At 42.5% G+C, this 23835-nt stretch overlaps 1 protein-coding gene across 2 annotated transcripts; it reads left to right on the forward strand.

Annotated features, from left to right (window-relative positions):
• The first annotated feature begins 65 nt into the window (after positions 1–65).
• On the forward strand, positions 66–21668 carry khdc4 (KH domain containing 4, pre-mRNA splicing factor). Of its 2 annotated transcripts, none has more exons than XM_079504739.1 (14): positions 66–242; positions 1592–1793; positions 2764–2907; positions 5685–5764; positions 6536–6588; positions 7171–7358; positions 10545–10756; positions 12056–12116; positions 13513–13570; positions 16020–16225; positions 17263–17406; positions 19261–19370; positions 19828–19913; positions 20948–21668. In XM_079504739.1, exons 1-14 carry the CDS (start codon positions 214–216, stop codon positions 21217–21219), a joined length of 1845 nt encoding a protein of 614 aa, XP_079360865.1. In that variant the 5' UTR covers positions 66–213; the 3' UTR covers positions 21220–21668. The 2 variants fall into 2 exon arrangements, with proteins under 2 accessions (XP_079360865.1, XP_079360866.1); XM_079504740.1 differs by having other exon boundaries at positions 19831–19913.
• The last annotated feature ends 2167 nt before the right edge of the window (positions 21669–23835 follow it).

Here is a 23835-nt window from a genome sequence, read left to right on the forward strand (position 1 = left end):
CCTGCAGGTGGCGCTATGTGGATCTCATCCTCTCGCCACGTTTGACACACGGACGTAAAAGAATACTTTTAACCGGAAGTTGTTTAGAATCGGATAAACAGCGGCTAGCAGCTAGCAGGGCGAGCTAGCAGCAACACACACTGAGCAGCGCTGTTTTAAATAGTCATTTAGAAGTTTTATGTGCGCCATAAAGTTTTAAATCGAGTAACATTGATGTCATTTGGTGGAACGCAAAACGGCGGGTGAGTGACTGTTGCAATAAAAGTAACAAATAGCCACCCCCGAGGCTAACCAGTGCTACTAGCCTAGTCTAGCTAACTGGCTAGCGTTAGCATGCTGTCTTTACATGATTATGTAACGTTACATGGTTTATCTAAAGCAGTGGTTCAGCCTTTTCATGTCAAGGACCCCCAAATTGACACTTATTTGCCTGCCGACCCCCATATGCCAGGGACCCCCTATAAGAGAAGATGTTTACGGCTCTAGCAGTGATTCTCAACCCGTATAAATTCAAGCACCCCCAGTTTGACATTCATTAGGCTACTGACCCCCATTTAATGACATTTCTATCTCTTGAGACCCCAATTTATATTGTAAAATCAATGTGAATTGATGTTGGTACCATACCATATAGGGCAAACTTTCTGTAATTGTGTAGACTTCTTGTAAAGTAAGTAATGTAGGGATGTTAACAATAATTTAACTTTTGGGAGCGTACCAATTTCCACTCAAGAGTTAAATGATCTATAAGGGTCCATTTGGTTTCCAACTCTCCATTTTGCTGGGGACCACCTGGAACCTTCTCAAGGACCACTGGTCGAGAACCACTGATTTAGACACAACATCCATTCAAACAGTACATTTAGGCACAGCATTATATTATATTAGACTATAGAGGCTATGCGCATGCATAAAGTGAGTGGCAAATCGAGAGGCAAAGGGAGTTTAATGTTGTTTAATGCAATCAGATAGGACTTTTCTGTTTGGATGTATGGGCTCTCAAGGTCAAAAACTAGTTTTTTGCCACTCGGTCAGTACTAAAGCGTTACAGCATAACTTCGGCTATGATGATGATGTCACGCGCATAGTCCGCATACCCTCTATATGTGGTGTTGTCACAGTGTTGTTTTTGTTTTAGTCAGTCTCTTGAATGGTTTTCACTTAGTTTCAGTCACATTTTAGTTACCTGGAATGTTTGTGTTAGTCTAGTTTTTGTCGACTAAATGTCATATGATTTTAGTCGACTAAATCTGCAGTTGATTGGCTGATTTTACACTAGTACACACGCTGAAAATAGCCCATCTACAAGTAGATCTGCTATTTTCAGCATGCAGCACCCAAGTGTAAAATGACTTATTCTGGATCTCTTGTCCACTAGTCCCTTCCTAACATTTTAGTTTAGTTTTTATTTGTTGACGAAATTGTCAGTATATTTAGTTTTAGTCATCATAGCTTAGTTTTCATTTAGTTTGTCAGTGGGAAAAAGGTAGTCGACGAACATTTTTCGTCTTCGTTTTTAGTCGACGAAATCAACACTGTCAGACCAATATTAGTTTCTCTGACCAATGTCCTGCTCGTGTCCGGCTCGTAGCCGCCGCAGTAAATGGGACCAGCCCGGTCCAGGGACGGGCGCTGCCGGCGGGATGGGCGAGGCGGAGGCCCCCACCGGGGCGCTGGACGCGGCGGCAGCGGTAGCGGCCAAGATCAACGCCATGCTGGTGGCCAAGGGGAAGCTCAAACCATCCCAGATAGGCACCCCCGGAGGACACCCGGACAAGATCAGACACCCTATGGTATGCATCACTGTTTTTGTCAGTACGTTTTAGTCACCTGGAATGTTTTAGTGTTGGTCCAGTTTTAGTCGACTAAATGTCATACGATTTTAGTCTACTAAATCTACAGTTGATTTAGTCGACTGAAATGTGTTTTGACAGGCCTTGATGTCTTTCTTAATGGCAGATTTTTCACTTTGTTTTGCATGTTGAAAATAGCATAAAACTGGATCTCTTCTCCACTAGTCCCTCCTTATAACATTTTTATCTAGTTTTTATTTGTTGACGAAATTGTCAGTATATTTAGTCTTAGTTTTAGTCATAGCTTAGTTTTCATTTAGTTTCCATTTAGTTTTAGTCAGTGAAAAAAGGTAGTCGACAAACATTTTTCGTTTTAGTCGACGAAAACAACAATGGGTATATATTCCTGTTTTTGTCACATAGAAACGCACGACAACATGAACATGCTGTATAATACTATATCCATACACTCTACATGTTCAAAATGTTCATTGTTCAAAAAAAAATTGTACCTTTTTTTTTTAATGTGTAAAATGAATAAATGTATCAGTTATTTGTCATATCACGAGGCAAATGGAAGCACAAATTAAATCATTAATCTCAATTATTAGTGTGACTGTTTTGTAATGGTGACATCCACACACACACACACTATTAGGGATGTGATGATGGTCAGTGATTTATGGAATCCATCGCCGCTCTACATGTTCTTGTGGACACGTCACTGTGACGTTGGGTTGCTTTAGTTTAAATACATGCTGTGTGTGTGGCAGCCATGATTAACCTGTGATGTGTCTCGTGTCCAGGTCCTAGGAGTTGACCTTTAATGTATTAATAAAACCTGTGATATCTCGTGTCCAGGTCCTAGGAGTTGACCTTTAATGTATTAATAAAACCTGTGATATCTCGTGTCCAGGTCCTAGGAGTTGACCTTTAATGTATTAATAAACCTGTGATATCTCGTGTCCAGGTCCTAGGAGTTGACCTGTCCGGCGTCTGTAAGGCTCCGGCTCTGACCAAAGCCAAAGACGACCTGGTGGTGGCCGAGGTGGAGATCAACGACGTTCCTCTGACCTGTCGGAACCTTCTGACCCGAGGGCAGACGCAGGACGAGGTCACGCACGCACACACACACACACACACACACACACACACACACGACAACGCTCACACAGTTTGGTCTCGCACGCACAACAACGCTCACACAGTTAGGTCACAAACGTGTCAGAACAACAGGACCTTTTAAAAAGACTCATTAGGTTCACTAGGAGTGGAAAATACAAATGTCAAAAAACTATCTTTTTGTTTATATTTTTTCTATGTTGGTACAGAACTATTTTTTAAAAAAGAAAGCTGGCTCATGTTTTTCTTTGTGGTGTATAAAAGAAAATAATCTGTTTTCATTATGGATCTATAGAGAGCACTTTTGTTTAAAATAAATCCTGTATCGATTCGTAGCCCTGAGTCGGAATCGAATCATCAGGTACCTACAGATTTCCAAAGGCAATAGAGCAAAATGGCAGTACAAGAGGAAGAAATAGAGTCCACAACACTGGTAGAAAAAAACTCAGCTCCACTGGTTTATTGATCCAACGTCTTCAGGAATAGTGTGACAGGGAATGGGTGTGCACCTTTATACAGGAAAGGTACAGCTGATTGGCTATAGAGCGTCGCAGTCCCGCCTCTTACCCTGGACCAGGAAATGAAACCCAATGCATTATTCTCATAGACATTTCTTAAAGTATTTATTTAAAGACGGTTACGCCGCGGACAAAGCCAACTCGAGTCGTGGCAACTCATGACAACACAAACAATATTTTGGACCAAACAAATAATTACAAAGAAGAAAAAAACGGCCGGTTACAACACTTTTTTTGTTGTTTTTCTTCTTTGTAATTATTTGTTTGGTCCAAAATATTGTTTGTGTTGGCATGAGTTGTCACGACTCGAGTTGGCTTTGTCCGCGGCGTAACCGTCTTTAAATAAATACTTTAAGAAATGTCTATGAGAATAATGCATTGGGATTCATTTCCTGGTCCAGGGTAGGAGGCGGGACTGCGACGCTCTATAACGATGGGTGGTGACTAATGCCACCTAAGCCCAAACCAATTATCCAATTTCCAAAATCACAATAATAATAATAATAAACATTTAAATATACAAAAATACAAACCAGGTACAGATTTCCACCCCTACAGTTCACCCCACAAAAATGTCTTATTACACAATACACACCTCATGGTATTCATGGAGATTGTTTTGTTTTTGTCGCATTCCTTAGCCAATAATGTGATCTCCGGTGGAAGAGACTCAATTGAATCTCCTACTGACCTGGTCATTGTTAGATTGCCAATCTGTGCAGAATCATTTCTGTTCTAATTCCATTTGGACCATAGACCCAGCTGTTCCCAGGACACTATTCCTTCTATCCAGGATCAGCAATACCATTGATGCTGTCTAGAAGTGTAACATCAGAGATTAAAATAGGGTGCATTTTGCATCCCAAAACGCAGTTTATAGTTAACCCATTTTGACCTGAGATCAGATTCTAAAAATGTCTTCTACATCCTGACGGTTTTCTGAAAAAGCTATGTTTCTATGTCAGTCGTTCTTCGATTTTTCAAAAATAGCAGACCTACAAGCTCGTAGCGCGCCACTCGGTGGCGCGCTACGAGCTTGTAGATCTGCTATTTTTCAATAGCCAAAGCATAACATAATGCTAACGCCAAAAGGGGTTCCCGCCCAAAATGGGTTAAAATAGGGTGCATTTTGCATCCCAAAACGCAGTTTATAGTTAAGGGGTGCAATAAAACAACGACCTCTGCATCCACGGGATGCACTACTGTACCGTTTTTATTCTAGTTTATTTTTGCTAGCTTTAGTTATAATAATCATTTCTTCTTCGGTTTTCTACATGAATATAACCACATTATAACCATATAAAAATGAAATGGGAGTTAAATGCTGCAATTTGTGAAAATGGCAAAATATGGCTCCTAACGTCGTTGAAGTGGGACTCATAAAATGTCCCTGGCATTCTAAAAGACCATCCCTGGGACTCATCTAAAAGACCATCCCTGGGACTCATCTAAAAGACCATCCCTGGGACTCATCTAAAAGACCATCCCTGCATCCCGGGACTCATTACATTGAAAACCTATTTACATCACTGTAACATGCCTATACAGAGAATATGAGACCATTCAAGGACAGCATCTTTGTGAGAGTGGACAACTATCAAACTTGGGAACCTTGCGTTTCATATCCATCTGTATTTTGGTCAATATGTATTCTCATATTGCCCAGTATATTCCAATGGTTGTACACTAGTAATGGCAAATGCATTAGAGCGCCGGAGTCCTGACGTCACTCGCTCATCCCGTGACATCCCCCTGGTTCACGCAAGTAATTTCTCTATGGAGAATAACATGGGGTCATCTTAAAATCGTCTCATATAAGCATTGTGGTCCAAAAATAAACGAGCTGTATCGGTGTTATTGTCAGGGAGGTGTCTCTGTAATCGTTTGTGACAGTCAGTCACTCGTATATGAATAGTGTGTCTGTCTGTTTCTAGTGAAAATGTAACTAATTCAGCAGCAGTAACAATAGCGTTTTCTCTGTCGGTTGATTCTTCATATCCATATGAGTGAAACGGCCAGGATGACATTTTTCAATCACAGTTCTTATATGAGGCGGTCTAAAATCCCCCTATGGGGATTACAATGCAAATAAAAAGTAAGGTACATGAACACGTGGATTTGCGCCCTCTACCAATATTGACATCAGACTTCGGTGCTCTATGTCATATGGGTGGATTATGTTTAAATATAGTTATTTCTGATGTTTCTGGACAGTTTCCAGTAAAGTCTGTATTTTACTGTCTTTGCACAGATCAGTAAAGTGAGTGGCGCCGCTGTGTCCACCAGGGGGCGGTATATGGCAGCAGAGGAGAAGGGCAAAGCCCTGTCAGGGTGAGTCTTTGTATTATGATGAATCCTGTCTCATTATTACACCTGTGTGCACAGTGGTACTGGAATCACTTGTGTTTGTTTACTAAACAACGTTGAATACCCATAACTAGAGTTCTCAGCTGGCCTGAAAAGTAAGGGGCCACTAGGCCAGCCCAAGGCTAGGCACAAACGATTGCCATACTTTAAAGGCCTGTAAACCTGAAAAAGAATTGACCTTCCCTTCCAGAGATAATGGCCAAAACATATGAAAACGGACACTTTTGTCGATTTTCGATCGTTGATTTTCGATTGAGTTTTGGCCATTGTCGCCCGGTTTTCTTTAATAACACGGGCTACCGTAGGAACTGGTCGGACGGCGACAAACCACATACCTGAGTAAAGTTCACTTTGAGCTGCATCCAACACATCGACATCGTTGGCCTTACCGTTAGGCCGCTAGGGGCAGTTGAAATGTCTTTCTTGGGTGTAGTAGATTTCTTTCCCCTTCTTTTCACAGAACCGGAGGCACGCCCCAACTAATTAGCATACATTTCAGGCCCGGGCCCACCACGAAAATGTCGTGTATGGTCGGGTTTCGGGCATAATTTGAGAAATCTACACATAACCCGACCTACGTCGGTTAGCCTGATTTTTGTAAACCCCACTTCTCCCCAATTTCCGATGCAATGCATCGTGAGCTTTTAGATTGTCCAGTTTCACACAAAAGGGTTTGTCTATATTGACCTGCCAAACGTTGGTACAGTGTTTAATGCTGTGTGTTTCCCCACACAGGGACAGACCTCTGTACCTGCATGTTCAGGGACAGACCAGACAACTAGTGGACAGTAAGTATCTATCTATCTACCTCATAGCACGGCACCGAGTGCCGTGCCACGAGCTTGTAGATCTGCTATTTGTGAAAATGTGGCGCAAATCTTTGAATATATATTCTTTTAGAGCGAACGTTTTAAACTCAAATCTTTGCTTCTTGGGGGGGGGGGGGGGGGGGGGGTCCCTGAAACAACATATTTTCATAGGGGGGGTCGGCGGCAATTTTTAGGCTCCTTGACATGAAATATTGAGAACCGCTGATATAGAAACATGAGGTTTTTCAGAAAATTGTCAGGATTTAAAGATGTCGACGTCAGGCCTATAAATGGGTTAATATATATATTTTTAACCCATTTTGGGCGGGAACCCCTTTTGGTGTTTTAAACATGTTTATAATTTATCTATTGAAAAATAGCAGATCTACAAGCTCATCGCGCGCCACCGAGTGGCGCGCTACGAGCTTGTAGGTCTGCTATTTTTGAAAAATCGTGAAAATATTTATTTCAGAAAACTGGAGGATTTGGAAGATTTTTTTAAAAATTTTGAGGTCTGGCCTAAATGGGTCAAATGAAGTTTGTCTTTGTTCCTCTCTCCAGAAGCAGTAAACAGAATAAAGGAGATCATAACCAACGGGGTGGTGAAGGCGGCCACGGCCTCCTCGCCGTACGGTCCCAGCGGAGGAGGAGGCGGCATGCTGTCCGTCCACCAACACAACGCTCCTTCCATCGGCTCCTCCATGCCTCCTCCCGTCTCACACCACCATAAACCACACGGACACTCTGGAGTGAGAACCTTTGTTTGTTTGTGTTCGTGTTTAGGAGGAGGAGTAGTAGTATGCTTTATTTCAGGGGTTCTCAACCTGTGGGGGTTTCCACATAGTTTGGGGGGTCCCCGGGTGACAGTGAAGTGACCATTTTATTAAGGACTTTCAAGACCTTTTTTTTTTTTAATACCTCAAAAAAAGAAAAGACAATCCATTCCTGCATCCAAAGTAATCACCTAAAACAAAATACATACATACATGGATGCACCTGGGACGTATCCTCAGTGATGTATCCCAAGGTCATCGGGGTTTCGGGTCTCCCGACATCATACCCCTCACTCAGGTGACCCAGCCGGGGTGATCAAGTCCCGACTTACGTCCCAGTAGCTACCCTCGATCAGTCCCATTAGGGAAAAACCAGGGCCACACAATCCGTTCCTCCTGAACTACTCTGCCGGGACTGGGAGGTACCATTCTGGTGCGTGGAAGGACTAGGCTCTGTGGGTTGACTCCTGTCTGGGCCCCTCCTATGTCTCACCAGGTCCACTCCTGCTCTCACCAGGTCAGCCCCTGTGCGTTGCACCAGAGTCCCAGCACCAGGCACTTTATTCAGGAATGGTGGATTCTCGAGCCGCAACGGTTCCGCAGGCTCCACCTTGCCCTTGGTGGTGCCGCAGACTCCGCTTGAGGCTTGAATGGCCCTCCTAAAGTGCTTCTCTGGGTGTGGGTCCCCAGTTCAAATGTGATTTATTTTGGGGGGCCCAGCCTGAAAAGGTTGAGAACCACTGGTTTATTTAAAGAGCTTACAATCCATAACGTTTTCATCCTACCCGGGATTCCAACCTGGCAACCCCCACATGTCGGAATCTGGGGCTCATGGATTAACCCATTTTGAGCAGGAACCCCTTTTGGTGTTACATACATTATGTTATAATTTAGCTATTGAAAAATAGCATATCTACAAGCTCGTAGCGCGCCACCGAGTGGCGCGCTACGAGCTTGTAGGTCTGCTATTTTTTGAAAAATCGTAAAAATGTGGCGCAAATCTTTGAATATATATATATTCTTTCAAAGTGAGTGTTTTTAACTCTGGTCTAAATGGGTTAAAGTTCTCAGTCACACGACTGATTTCAGTCACCATAGAAGTGGTCAATGGAAGCATCTTGTACACTGACAGTAGCCCACTGTATCTACCAGTGTTGTTTTTGGCAGCAAATTTCTATTTTTGTTTAGTCATAGTCTTTGGACTGAAGCTTAATTTAGTTTTAGTCATATTTTAGTCATCTGGAATGTTTTAGTGTTAGTCTAGTTTTAGTCGACTAAGTGTCATGCGATTTTAGTCGACTAAATCTACAGTTGATTTAGTCGACTAAAATGTATTTTGGCGGGCCTTGATGCTGTTGTAATGACAGATTTTACACTTGCTGAAAATAGCCGATCTACAAGCCCACAACGCGTCGCAGCGCGACGCGTTGTGGGCTTGTAGATCGGCTATTTTCAGCATGCAACCAAGTGTAAAATGACTTATACTGGATATCTTGTCCACTAGTCCCTTCCTAACATTTTAGTCTAGTTTTTATTTGTTGACGAAATTGTCGATATATTTAGTCTTAGTTTTAGTCATCATAGATTAGTTTTTATTTACTTTCTATTTATTTTTTGTCAATGAAAAAAGGTAGTCGACGAACATTTTTTGTTTAGTTTTAGTCGACGAAAACAACACTGGTATCTACATGCTCACGATGAACGCAAGCTTGCAGATCGCCCATTCTTGGATATTAGTTACTTATTTTACAATGAAATCAGGGTCTGCAAGTTCATACAGTAGACATACATTTTGGGGGATCTCAGAAATTGCTTAGTGCTCCTTTAATGTTGCCATAAATGAAATGGGGTTTAAATATCCACTAGAGAGAGAGATTTTGGAATAAAAAGTTTACTTTTTAAAAATGTATTTCATGGCTTGCTCTGCTCTAGGCTAGCTGTTGTTTATAAGACGGTACGGTAGGGGGAGGTGTATGTCAGAATATAAAGATCATGAATTGGATGAATGCGAAAAGATCCATTATGAATTAGTCAATGATGCAGTTTTGTCTAAAATATGTATTTCACATCACTGACTGCTCACTCACATTATTACTCGCTCCAAATGTGTGTACATGTAATGTTTTTTCATGAGCGTCAGCGACATGCACACATAGACATCAAAGGGGGCTTCAGCCCCTGCTCTTTTACCCGTCTGTAAAACAACTGCCCTCTCCAGACCACGAATGCAGCATTTACTACATGGTGAAAGAGATGCAAATGCCCCTCCCTCTCCTTTCCATGCCATATGCGAGAATTGCTCTTTTCTAAACTCTCCCGATCTTGAACTCAGCGTTTTGCATTGAACGCGTTTTTTTAGAAATCCTATGTCATCGCCGCATCTCCAGTAGCCAACGAGTGCGGGGGCGTCGTGCCCGGAAAATAGCCGATCTACAAGCTCTCAACGTGTCGCAGCGCGACGCGTTGAGTGCTTGTAGATCAGCTATTTTCTTCCAAAAGTGCCCCCTTACGGAATTTCAGCCCCTGCCTCTCTAAACACACTCTGCACGTCCCTGATGTGTAGGGGTGTCAACAAAAATTGATTCGAATTAGAATCGCGATTCCCGTTATGAACGATTCAAAATCGATTCATAATTTCCAAAACATTTTTTATTTTTATTTTTTATTTCCAGTTACAGGAGTTTTCACTACATGGTGTTTTGTGATATGAAATGTAAGCTTACCCTAATCACAGTAAACATGTCTTCAGTCATTTTCAAGTTACTGTAGTCACTTCAGTTCAAGACTGGAGTAGATTGTGATGAAATCCTATGTATTGGATCAAGAATAATTTTGAATAGAGCATTGTTTTGAATCTGGAAAAAAAATGCTTTTGAATTTAACCCCTTTTGGTGTTTTAACTGTTATACTTTAGCTATTGAAAAATAGCAGATCTACCAGCTCATAGTGCGCCACCGTGTGGCGCGCTATGAGCTTGTAGATCTGCTATTTTTGAAAAATCGTGAATGCGGCACAAATCTTTGAATATAAGACCTTCGTTTTTGGATTGAGAATCGGATTGAGAATCGAGTTGAATCGAATCGTGACGCCAAGAATCGGAATGGAATCGTGGGACACCCATAGTTTCACAGCCCTAACTGTGTGTGTTCTGTGTGTGGTCAGATGCACTACGTCCAGGACAAGCTGTTTGTGGGCCTGGAACACGCCATCCCGGGCTTCGCGGTGAAGGAGCGCGTGGAGGGACCGGGCTGCTCCTACCTGCATCACATCCAGGCCGAGACCGGCGCCAAGGTCTTCCTGAGGGGGAAGGGCTCCGGGTGTCTGGAGCCCACCTCCGGACGGGAGGCCTTCGAGCCCATGTACATCTACATCAGGTCAGTGTTGTTTTCGTCGACTAAAACTGTGACGTTCGTCGACTACCTTTTTTCACTGACAGAAACTAAATGGAAACTAACCCATGATGACTAAAACTAAGACTAAATATACTGACAATTTCGTCAACAAATAAAAACTAGACTAAAATGTTAGGAAGGGACTAGTGGACAAGAGATCCAGTGTAAGTCATTTTTCACTTGGTTGCATGCTGAAAATAGCCGATCTACAAGCTCACATGTGAGCTTGTAGATCGGCTATTTTCAGCAAGTGTAAAAACAGTCATTACGACGGCATCAAGGCCTGCCAAAATACATTTTAGTCGACTAAATCAACTAGATTTAGTCAACTAAAATCTTATTATATTTAGTCGACTAAAACTACACTAAAACATTCCAGGTGACTTAAATGTGACTGGAACTAAATGAAAGCTATTGAAGAGACTATGACTAAAACTAAAATCAAAATTTGCTGCCAAAAACAACACTGCATCAGGTGGGGTATTGGAACAGTCGTATTGGGCCAATTGAACAAAAGGTTTTTCATTTAATCTTTCAGTGGTCATTTTTCCACAATAACCATTCCACATGAATCTGTTATATTTTATTTTTTACAACTTCTCTAGACACTAGTAAACTCTTATTTTTATTTGTGAGTGTCGATCTGCCCACCGACACTGGTGCCAAAATTACGTAGGCACCGGAAATGTATTTATGCATGTATTGGGCGTGGCTCAGGAGGTCGTCCAATGATCCCTGGGTCGGCGGTTCGAATCTCCGGCTTCTCCTGTCCATGGGCAAGGCACTGAACGCCATATTGCCTCCAATGAGTTGGTCGGTGTGAGCTTGCCACCATTGGTGTGTGAATGTGGGAAGTGAGGACGCTGGCGTCGACTGTTCGCCGCTTCACCTCCCAATGTATGAATGAGCGCTTTGAGCACTTGGAAAAGCGCTATAAAATTATTATTATTTAACATTAATAAAAAAATTGTGACAACTTGTTCTTGCGCTCCAAAATATTCTCGGGAGCTAGCAGCCTGCAGCATTCCTTGTATAGACAAACCTGATGACAACCGGTAGCTGTGTGAGGTGTCTCCTAAAATGAACCATACACAGTATGACTTTAAACCTATGTACTGTGGCGATCCGCCATAATAATAATAATAATATTCGGTCTACAGACGTTTTTTCTTTGGCAGGTTTTGGCTTATAAAAGGAAGTTAGTAGTTAAACATAAGGATTATTTTAATCCATGTAAATGTTACATTTGTGCTTTTTTTTCCCCCCTCTCTCCCCCCGCAGTCATCCTAAACCTGAAGGACTGGCAGCAGCCAAGACTCTGTGTGAGAACCTGCTACAGACGGTGAGGATTAGAATTCATCTCTGACGCCCTCAAACTAGAAGATGATTCAGAGAGATAAAAATAATAATAATAATAATGCAAAATGTATATAAACTGTGCCCAGTTATCACTGTGACAGACAGACCTTCATTAACCCATCGAAATTTAAAAAAAATGTTTTCTAAATCATGACAATTTTCTGAAAGATTTGAGGCACATTTTAACGATTTTTCAAAAATAGCAGACCTACGAGTTCATAGCGCGCCACTCGGTGGCGCGCTATGAGCTTGTAGATCTGCTATTTTTCAATAGCTAAATTATAACATAATGTTTAAAACACCAAAAGGGGTTCCCGCCCAAAATGGGTTAAACCCAGTCTGCCGGGTGTACTCAACAAGACGTGAACCACGAATCATCTCGACCTGCAGCATTGACTTAAACGATATTTTAACAGCTAGTCATTACACTCTCAGCTTTCCTACTGTGTCTTTCCTACACTGTCCCTCTCAGCATCCCTACTGTCTGTCTTTCCCACACTGTCTCCCTCTCAGCCTCCCTACTGTCTGTCTCTCCTACACTGTCTCCCTCTCAGCTGTCCTGTCTGTCTCTCCTACACTGTCTCCCTCTCAGCCTCCCTACTGTCAGTCTCTCCTACACTGTCTGTCTCTCTGCATCCCTACTGTCTGTCTTTCCCACACTGTCTCCCTCTCAGCCTCCCTACTGTCTGTCTCTCCTACACTGTCTCCCTCTCAGCTGTCCTACTGTCTCTCTCCTACACTGTCTCCCTCTCAGCTGTCCTACTGTCGGTCTCCCCTACACTGTCTCCCTCTCAGCTGTCCTACTGTCTGTCTCTCCTACACTGTCTCCCTCTCCGCCTCCCTACTGTCTGTCTCTCCTACACTGTCTCCCTCTCAGCTGTCCTACTGTCTGTCTCTCCTACACTGTCTCCCTCTCAGCTGTCCTACTGTCTGTCTCTCCTACACTGTCTCCCTCTCAGCTGTCCTACTGTCTGTCTCTCCTACACTGTCTCCCTCTCAGCTGTCCTACTGTCTGTCTCTCCTACACTGTCTCCCTCTCAGCTGTCCTACTGTCGGTCTCTCCTACACTGTCTCACTCTCAGCTGTCCTACTGTCTCCTACACTGTCCCTCAACTTTCCTATTGTCTGTTTCTCCTACACTGTCTCCCTCTCAGCAGTTCTACTGTCTGTCTCTCCTACACTGTCTCCTACACTTTCTGCACTGCCAAATAAATGTTAAAATAGCAGGCAAAGGTCCTTTGACTGAACTCGGAATGTCTTAACAAGCTGATATTGGACTGATAGACCCCGCAAAACTCCGCTAAAGTCTGGGTGAATACACTCTTAACATTTATTTAAATGAAAGTTTTCACGTTTGATTCTTCATGTGGTCTCTCCAGGTCCATGCAGAGTATTCACGCTTCCTCAGTCAGATGAGTCCAATGATGCCACCACAAGGTACAGACACTGTCGTCTTCTCTCTCTCCTCTCCTGTGGGGTCTCTCTCTAGTATGTGTCTGTCGTCTTCTCTCTCTCCTCTCCTGTGGGGTCTCTCTCTAGTATGTGTCTGTCGTCTTCTCTCTCTCCTCTCCTGTGGGGTCTCTCTCTAGTATGTGTCTGTCGTCTTCTCTCTCTCCTCTCCTGTGGGGTCTCTCTCTAGTATGTGTCTGTCGTCTTCTCTCTCTCCTCTCCTGTGGGGTCTCTCTCTAGTATGTGTCTGTCGTCTTCTCTCTCTCCTCTCCTGTGAGGTCTCTCTCTAGTATGTGTCTGTCGTCTTCTCTCTCTCCTCTCCTGTGGGGTCTCTCTCTAGTATGTGTCTGTCGTCTTCTCTCTCTCCTCTCCTGTGGGGTCTCTCTCTAGTATGTGTCTGTCGTCTTCTCTCTCTCCTCTCCTGTGGGGTCTCTCTCTAGTATGTGTCTGTCGTCTTCTCTCTCCTGTCCTGTGAGGTCTCTAGTATGTGTCTGTCGTCTTCTCTCTCTCCTCTCCTGTGGGGTCTCTCTCTTCTATGTGTCTGTCGTCTTCTCTCTCTCCTCTCCTGTGGGGTCTCTCTCTAGTATGTGTCTGTCGTCTTCTCTCTCCTGTCCTGTGAGGTCTTTCTCTAGTCCGGAGGTTCTCAGTCTTTCATCTTTCAAGGAACCTCCATAACTCTGAGAATGTACAAAATGGAACCAACCCCACTTTGAGAACTATTGCTCTGGTCTTTCTCTCATTTTGGTCTCTTGTCTTTTTCTGGTCTTCATAAAGAGTACTGTGGCTTCCTAAATAACTAAATTAAAGTAGGGATGCACCGAAAGGGAAATTCTTGGCCGAAACCGAATACCGAATATAGGAAACAGTTGGCTGAAAACCGAATGCTGAATGTCCGAATGATTAACCCATTTAGGCCTGACGTCGAAATAAAAAAACGTTCCCTCTGAAAGAATAAAGATTTGTGCTGCGTTTTTACGATTTTTCTAAAATAGCAGACCTACAAGCTTGTAGATCTGCTATTTTTCAATAGCCAAAGTATAACATAATGCTTAGTTAAAACACCAAAAGGGGTTCCCGCCCAAAATGGGTTAATATTATATATCTTTTTCCTACCATTGCTGTCATGGCCGTACCTTAAAGCTACCTGATTTATGGCTAAATAAATGGTTATGGCAAAACTTTAAAAATAATCACTATTATGGGTCCATAAAACATTTATTCAGCTCTATTGAATGCATTAATTGCATACACTATTCTGTGATATATATTCTGCCTATTCGGGCCGAAACCGAATAGGCCGAATTTATTTTTAGCCATTTTTAGCCATTTTTTGCCGAATATTTTATATTCAGTGCATTACTAAATTAAAGCGAGTTCAAACATTCTGCCTAGGGATGTCCTATATTATTGGCCCACCTGATATTATCGGCCGATAATAGCATAACAATCTAACATCGAAAATATCGGTGTCATTTTTTGAATTTATATATTTATATTGAATGTTTCTTTTATTTTATTATGTATATTTCATGTGTATATATTATTATCATTATGTATGCCTGTTTGTCCGTTTGAGCACGGAATTGTCCGCTGTGATTGGCTGGAAGGACGTACATCATACAACATTCATCATCATGATGAAATGATGATGCTCACTTCACACGAGTGTGATTTTTTTTTTACTATGTTATATAGGAGTTCTTACTGTATGGTGTGTGAAATGAAATGTGATCTTAGCGACCATAATCACAGTAATCCTTAATCATATTCAAGTGTTTAAACCCCTTTTGGTGTTTTAAGCAATATGTTACACTTTAGCTATTGAAAAATAGCAGATCTACAAGCTACGAGCTTGTAGATCTGCTATTTTTTTTAAATCGTGAAAATGTGGCGCAAATCATTGTGTATGTGTGTGTGTGTGTGTGTATATATATTATTTCAGAGCGAACGTTTTTTACTCAAATCTTTGCTTCTTGGAGTCACTGAGAACAACATATTTTCAGATGGGGGTCGGCGGCCAATTACATATAGTTTCTGGAGGTCCTTGACATGAAATAGTTGTGAGAACCACTGACACAGAAACATGAGGTTTATCAGAAAACCGTCGGGATTTAGAAGACATTATTTTGTAGAATCTGATCCTCGGGTCTAAATGGGTTAACCCATTTTGGGCGGGGAACCCCTTTTGGTGTTAGCATTATGTTATGCTTTAGCTATTGAAAAATAGCAGATCTACAAGCTCATAGCGCGCCACCGAGTGGCGCGCTATGAACTTGTAGGTCTGCTATTTTTTTTAAATCGAAGAACCACTGACATAGAAACATAGCTTTTTCAGAAAACTGTCAGGATGTAGAAGACATTTTTAGAATCTGATCTCGGGTCAAAATGAGTGTCTTTGAGAGCAACCCTTCATCCTCCTCCTCTTCCTCCTCCTCAGGGTTCATGCAGCCCCCGGTGTTGAACGGGATGCCCCCCCAGCCTCCGTACTACCCCCCCGCCGGCTACCAGCAAGGCTTCCCCATGCCCCCTCCTCCCCCCGCACAGCCCCAACCTGCCCCACCTCCCCCTTACTCTGTCCCCCCTCCCCTCCCGCCCCAGTACTCCCTCCCAGGCCCTCCGGTCTCGGCGGCTGCCCTGCAACAGGTAATACCCGCTTGTTTTTTTTACTTGCGAGCGAGCATAGCAGTGCAAGTACCGTTTTCGGCTGCGTATGTCGGCGACGCCCACGGCCAATCGGGGTTTGTGATTTTTTTTTTCGTTAACACCCTCGGCCAATCGGGGATTGTGATTTTTTTTTTTGGTTGACACCCTCGGCCAAACAGCAACCATCATTTTTACATACATGGTTACGTCATCAGCCAATCCCTGATTGGCAGAGGGGGCCACCAAAAATACACAATATGTATACATTATGTGGATGACATAACCAATTTGAGTTTCAAACTTCTATATAGAACACTTAAAACATTTAGAACCCGTTGTCGTGGATATCTGGAACGGGATCTATATAGACACATAACTCGGATGTTTCAATAACTTGGTTGAGGTAAGTTGCGTGCTCTGCTCGCGCACAAGTAGGCCATTCGTGGCCAACTTGTGTGTGCGAAGCGCCAGTTGGCAGCTCGTCGGAGTGCATTTCTACTTACTATCTGTAGACATGGGTACCGGGTTAGGCTTTTTTAAATCCTCGCACGCACTTAGAGCGCTGAACAATGTTAATGATGCATCCAGTTTAGTTTGGCTGCATTTTAGAAATGGCTCAATGAAGCATGGACCGTTAACACAATCAGCGCCGGGATTTCTTTGAAAAATAGCAGCTCGGGGTGCCGCGCAGATATGGCAGCTTTTACTCTGAAAGCCGGGAGAAATATTGTTGCTCGCTTACCTCGTTATCATTACGATAAAGTCGCCTTCATATTTTGAACGAGAGGCATGTTGAAGTCAGAAATGAAGACCTCAGTATATCCATCTGGTCAAAACCACGGAGAGCTCCCTAGATTAGGAGATACGAGCCTTTCTTTCTGAGCGGTAAACAGGGAAGTGAACGGGATATATGTATATATGAATTTAGGTTATTAATATTTGGTGTTATTACTAGTTAGTAAACCACTTGGAACAACAAGGAGAGTTTTTATGACACCCTTTCCGTTTCCTTTCTCTCTCCCCCCTCCCCCCCTCAGGCTCTTCTTCCTCCGTTCCCTCCGTCCGGTCCCGTGCACCCGTCCCTGGCTAAAGCCCCGCCTCCACCGGCCCTGGCCACTCAGAAGAGACGTTTCAAAGAGGAGGACGACGACGAGAAGGACAGTGGACTTCTGGGATATCAGGTGATTCATCACATCTTTTTTTTTTCTTTTTCTTTTTTTTAATGTTTATTGGTAGCAGGGTTTAAACAATTTAAGTTTAGTTTGAACATACCATTTTTTTTCCATTTTCTCCCTCACCCCATCCCTCCCCCCACAGTTATCGTCGTCATTAAAACAATATAAAAAAATAACAATAATTCATAATTGTGATTCATCACATCTGACCTGACCTTTTCTCACTGACGTCCAAAACCGTCCACACTCTGCTTCACTCAACCTCATATTCAATTAATTGGTCCTCACTAATGCTCATTATACGATAGCACACTTTCCCTTAACCCATTTAGGCCCGACGTCAAAATTTAAAAAACGTTCGCTCTGAAAGAATATACATTCCTAAAGTATAACATAATGCTTAGTTAAAACACCAAAAGGGGTTCCCGCCCAAAATGGGTTAAAAGCTATAATATGACACAGATGCGTCCTCAGGTCTAAATGGGTTAACCCATTTAGGCCTGACATCGAAATTTAAAAAATGTCAGTTTTCTGAAAAACCTTATGTTTCTGTATCAGTGGTGCTCAATATTTCATGTCAAGCACCCCAGAAATGATATGTAATATGCCTCCGCCCCCCCCCCATATGTGAAAATATGTTGTTCCAGGGACCTCCCCAGAAGCAAAGATTTGAGTTAAAATGTTCACTCTGTAATAATATATATTCAAAGATTTGAGGCACATTTTCACGATTTTTCAAAAATAGCAGACCTACAAGTTCATAGTGCCGCGCTATGAGCTTGTAGGTCTGCTATTTTTCAACAGCTAAAGTATCACATAATGCTTTAGTTTAAAACACCAAAAGGGGTTCCCGCCCGAAATGGGTTAAAGGGTGGAACATAAAAATCAGACCGGTCTGAAGTGAGTGGTGCAACAGTGGCCCCTGTTGGTACTAGGGACATAGCTGTTCCTTGGAGTGGTTGCACCACTCAAAATCGATTCATAGGTTAATCGCGATGCGGACATGGGTGATTATCGTTGGTACAGAATTAATTATTGAAAGCCGCTTAATGTTTTTGTAATAGTGTAAAAATGTGTAATAGTTTTTGTAACTTGGATCGTTTGATGAGCTGAGAAGGGTGTCTTAACTGCTAATGCTGTGTAGATGGGATTCTAACCATTAGCTAGGTCATAATAATGGTCCAAATGTTGTAAATTGAACTATTTAAACTAAAGGCTGATCTCTGATTTTAGAAAGAAACTCTTCATATTGTTCTTTCCTGCACTTTTCCCTCCTCTCCTCTATCCTCTTATTGGTCCATTGCCTTGTCTACAGTTAAACCCTGTGTCATTCTTCCTCCAATAGAGACGTAATGTTGTAGACTTTACCAAGTTACCAAGATTACACCCTACTGATAATCAGCTCTACAATCTGGAAGCTTCAGGAACAGATCATATGTTTTTGCAACAATTACACGGATATTTAAGTCGATGTTGTGTTGTTATCAAGTTGGTTTAGGCTGGTTATATTCAGTGCATAATAATGACTTTAACCCATTTAGGCCTGACCTCAACATTTAAAAACAATTATTCTAAATCCTCCAGTTTTCTGAAATAAATATTTTCACGATTTTTCAAAAATAGCAGACCTACAAGCTCGTAGCGCGCCACTCGGTGGCGCGCTATTAGCTTGTAGATCTGCTATTTTTCAATAGCTAAATTATAACATAATGTTTAAAACACCAAAAGGGGTTCCCGCCCAAAATGGGTTAATAGTTGTATGTTGTGGTCTTATCAAACATTAATTAGGCTGGTATAATTATATTCGGTGCGTGGATAGTGCTGTGTGCTAATCCTGCCTGTGTGTCTTTTTGCTCATAGCATGGACCCATTCATATGACTCATTTAGGTGCAGGCTTCCCAGTGGTCAGCCCTGAGGCCTCAGGACCCCCGACACAGAGTTCCTCTGGCACACCGAGTGAGAGGGACAGGTCAGTTCAAACCTTCCAACCTACATGACTGCCTGCCTAGATTATGTCCCAAACCGCCCCCCCTCAGGTCCTCCACTGCTCGCCTACTCCATGTGCCTAAATAAATAAAAAACACGGGGAAGAAGCTTTCTGCTTCTGCGGGCTGACGGCGTGGAACAAACTCTCACTACACCTTCGACAGGCAGCCTCTGTAGACATGTTTAAAGCACAGCTCAAGACCTACTTCTACACTCCAGTTGAGCTTTTAAAATCCTTAGTTATTCATGTCCTCACTGTATTGCCTTAATCACTGCTATTATTTTAATGTTTATTTGCTCTGTGAAGCACTTTGATGTGCTTTTCATGTCATGAAAGGTGCTATACAAATATTTATTATTATTTGTAATGTAGTGATCCATTTATCTTCAAATGGATTTACAAAAGGTAATTGTTAATCTCTCTCCTCCTCCTCCTGCAGCAGACAGATGATGCTTCCTCCCATCCCTGGGAGTGGAGGAGTGAGACCCAAGATGGACGACAGGAGGGTTCTGCAAAGCCCTCTGGGTAAGGGCCTCATGTCCTTGGCCTTGTCTGACCTCTGACCTCTGACCTCAAACCCGACCCCAGACAGAGTCCATAAAATCAGTCCTCGTATAGTGCCGTTAGCATTTCAGAAAGGTCTGCTTCGCTTGTACGACTTTTGGAAGATGCTTAGCAAACAAGATCTAAATCACGTTTGGGGTTGTTGTAAAAGTATGTCGGTAATGCAAATCTACTGGTAATATTAATGTACCGGTAGTTGTAAATATACTCGTAATAATGTGAATACATTGGTAGTTGTAAATATGTATGTAATATATGAATCATCCGGTGTATATATATTAATATTTTTTTGTATTCTATGCAATTGCATCCAGCTATTAAAACATAATCATACCATACTAAAATATAAAGTCGCACCGTACTGCATGAAACAAAAATAAAGCAAATCATACAATTGCAGTAAAAAAAAAATAGGTAAAGCAAAAGTTTGCACTATAATTACACATTTTTCTGTTATTCTGTTTAATAAAAAATAAACAGACAAAGACAAAATAGGACCTTGACTTTGGTTTCGGTCGGACCCCCTCCTCCACCCCCCCCGTACCGCACCGTACCGTCCTCTCTGATGACATCATCAGTGTGCATTCCTCTCCTCGCTAACCACAGGCTCTCTCCTGTTCTTGTGTTTTTCTCTTTCTTCTGTGTTTTCTCCTTCTCTTCCATGTTCTCTCTGTGGACACCATGTGACCTCATGGGGGCGGGGCCTGCGCTTGCCCCTACGCGACGCCTTTCCTGCCCACACGCCCCATTGGACGGCGGCCGCCCCTACCGACCAATTGGCTGCTCGCCTTTGTGACATTTAATTAACGTTTTGATTGAATGTTTTGATCATTAACGGAACCCGTTTCTCCCACAACGCCATGCTCTGTTTGTTTTGTTGTCCGTTGTCCGTTTGGTTTTTGTCTCCCCTGTCTCTATGTCTCTGTCTCTCTCTCTCTGTGTCTCTCTCTCGGTCTCTCTCTCTCTGTCTCTCTCTGTGTCTCTCTCTCTCTCAGAGTTGTCAGCCAAGAGGATGAAGGCGGGCCTGGTCGCGTACACCGGGGACTCTTCCGACGAGGAGGAGGATCCCATGGCGGCGGCGGGGGGGTCAGGTAACCCACTGCTACCCAGGAGGGGGCACGCCCCCCCTCCTCCCCCCACCTCCTCCTCCTCAGCCTGGACCGCAGGCTACCGCGGCCCCCCGCCGCCTCCTCCGCCGCACCCCCGCCCCAAAACGCACAACCTCCCCCAGCAGCAGCAGCCCATGCCTTTCTGGATGGCGCCCTGATGATGATGATGATGATGAACCCTAACCGCGACATTGGAAAGCACCTCTGTATTCTCAAACGCAGGCATTTGGTCGAACCACTTTAAACAATTGTGTCGAGGATTTAGAAGCTGGTTTCAGTCTAGACTAGTTTTTTTTGTTTTTGAATAATAAAGGAAAGCGCAAAGCTGAAAGAAAGAAGTCCAAACACGATGTTGTACATCTGTTAACTTTCCTTCTTATCTCTAGAACCTCTCATTTCCTTAAGCGTCACCTAGTGTTTTTGTACATATCAGACTGGACTTCTATGTAGAAGACTGACTTTTGTGGAATAAACGTAACTTATTGCTGCATTTTAATCTCTGGCATGGTGTGGTTTTTGTCTGCATTAATTGTTCTTATGATTATAAGGAAATTAAAGCGGCACTAACTTTTTTTTTTTTTTAACGAATAAAATGTAATTTTGGCCACTCTGTATGGTGTGGTATGTTAATACAATTTATTACACGGTGACGGCTTTGTTGAATGCTTGATTCTGATCTCGCCAAATTCTTTCATTCAATTTCTGGATAATCTTTGCTCTATAACAGACCGATGCCTAATCAAACCCTTGGAGCACCTGCTGCTTGATTTACTGCCGTTTCTGCCGACATGACAGCCATGTTAAAACACACACACACACAATGTCATTTACAGCTTAAGCTGAAACTGTTAAAGTTATCATCCACTCCCGACCAGATGATGAGATCATAAACCCAAAATGGTCTGCCTCCCAGGCTAGCTCAATGGTTTAAAAACAAATCGGTACTTGCTCAGAAATCCAGTTTCAAATCTGGGGTCGAATATGAAGGTTACATAGCGCAGCTTTAATAACCAATGTGGGCTTTTACGTTTTACTGTTTACTGCATTCATGCGTTGCAGTAAAATATTTATTAAGATTCATTGATATTCTCTGAATATCCCATTATTGTTCTTTGATGAACCAGCCTGCTCTGACAGGGATCCTATCGATGGCCAGCCTGGGGATGATCCCTCCACCAGGTACGTACGTAAAAGTATCAATAGTCAATACTGCAATATCGTTGGCGGCATTTTGTCCATCCAAGAATTTTAATCGTCAACACGGCTTCACTAGTTCCATCAAATATGACACTTTGTTCCATAGTGACCACAGAAGATGAAGGCAGAGGCCTTCCTGGGCAGAGCCTGCTAGGTTCTCTGTTCCTCTCTCAGTGACATCTTTTATTTTATACTAAACTTCATGTAGTAGTGGGTGGCACCTGAAAAGGGTCCCTACTTTCTGTGTGTGTGAGAGAGAAAGACCAAACTAAGTTAACAAAAGAATTCTAAATCAATGTATACACCGTCTGTCACCGACCTGTGGCATAGGACTGCTCTCAGAAGCGAACACTCCAGGTGGTAATTTGAAACCACAGGAAAGAATTTAAATACATGCTGAAGACTCCAGGTGGTAATTTGAAACCACAGGAAAGAATTTAAATACATGCTAAACAGAGCATTGAAGATATAACTATTATTCGAACCCCCGACTCCTGATGTCAGAGAGCTACAGTATCTCAGGCCTATTCCTAGACTCGGCGCCTGCCCTTTTAATTTTAGGAGTTTAAAGTTGAAACAACATGACATTTGGGAGACATCAGCATTTACAACAGTAGCTATATTATTATGATGTGAATATTATCAGAACAATGTTATTAATGGTACCCCAACTTTCAGCAGCTGTCACATTCTCCTAGGGCAGTGGTTCCGAAAGTGGGGTCCTTGAGGGAGTTCCAGGGGGTACCCAGCTAAATGATATTTAGGAACCAAATGGACCCTTAATATGGGTCTGTAACTCAGAGTAACTGAGTGTACAAAAATGTTGTACACTAAATTAACATTGATTTTACAATATAAATTGGGGTCCCAGAGATAGAAATGCCATTAAAAGGAGGTCCGTAGACTAATGCATGTCAAAATGGGGGTCCTTGAGAATCACTGCTAGAGCTGTAAAAATCTTCTCTTATGTGGGTCCCTGGCATATCTTTTCAAATGGGGGGTCCGTGGCCTGATTAGTGTCAATTTGATGGTCCTTGACATGAAAAAGTTTGGAAACCACTGATATAATTGATTATATATTGTTGGGTCAGCTACATGTAGCTAAACTTGCCCAACACTGCAGATAACAATTAATTAAAACCAGTGTTTTAAGCAAGTTAAGCTAAAACACTGGTTAAGCTTGGGTCAGCAATGTAGCTGACCCAACACTGATATATGTCCAAAACTGTTGTTTCAGGATTTCAAAATACAAAATAGCAAACATAAGATCTACAAGCTCAAAATGTGTCTCTTCGCACCACATTTCGAGCTTGCAGATCTGCTACCTTTGATACTTGTGTGTGATGCTGTAGTGTAGAATGATCACATAGGGCATTAATTTAGGAAAAATACCAAATAAGTGGAAATATGGATAAGTTCTCTTTATTGTACAATAAAGTATCAAGAAATGTAACTAACGTACATTGAAATGTTATTATTGATGAAAATAGACAGTAGTCGGTCATTATCTAAACAAGATATCCATCATCATGACTAACTGCATTGTTCCACAGTTACACTGATCTTCCCTGGTAGCA

The sequence above is a fragment of the Electrona antarctica genome (assembly GCF_951216825.1).
Source record: "Electrona antarctica genome assembly, chromosome: 6".
Taxonomy (NCBI): Eukaryota; Metazoa; Chordata; class Actinopteri; order Myctophiformes; family Myctophidae; genus Electrona; species Electrona antarctica.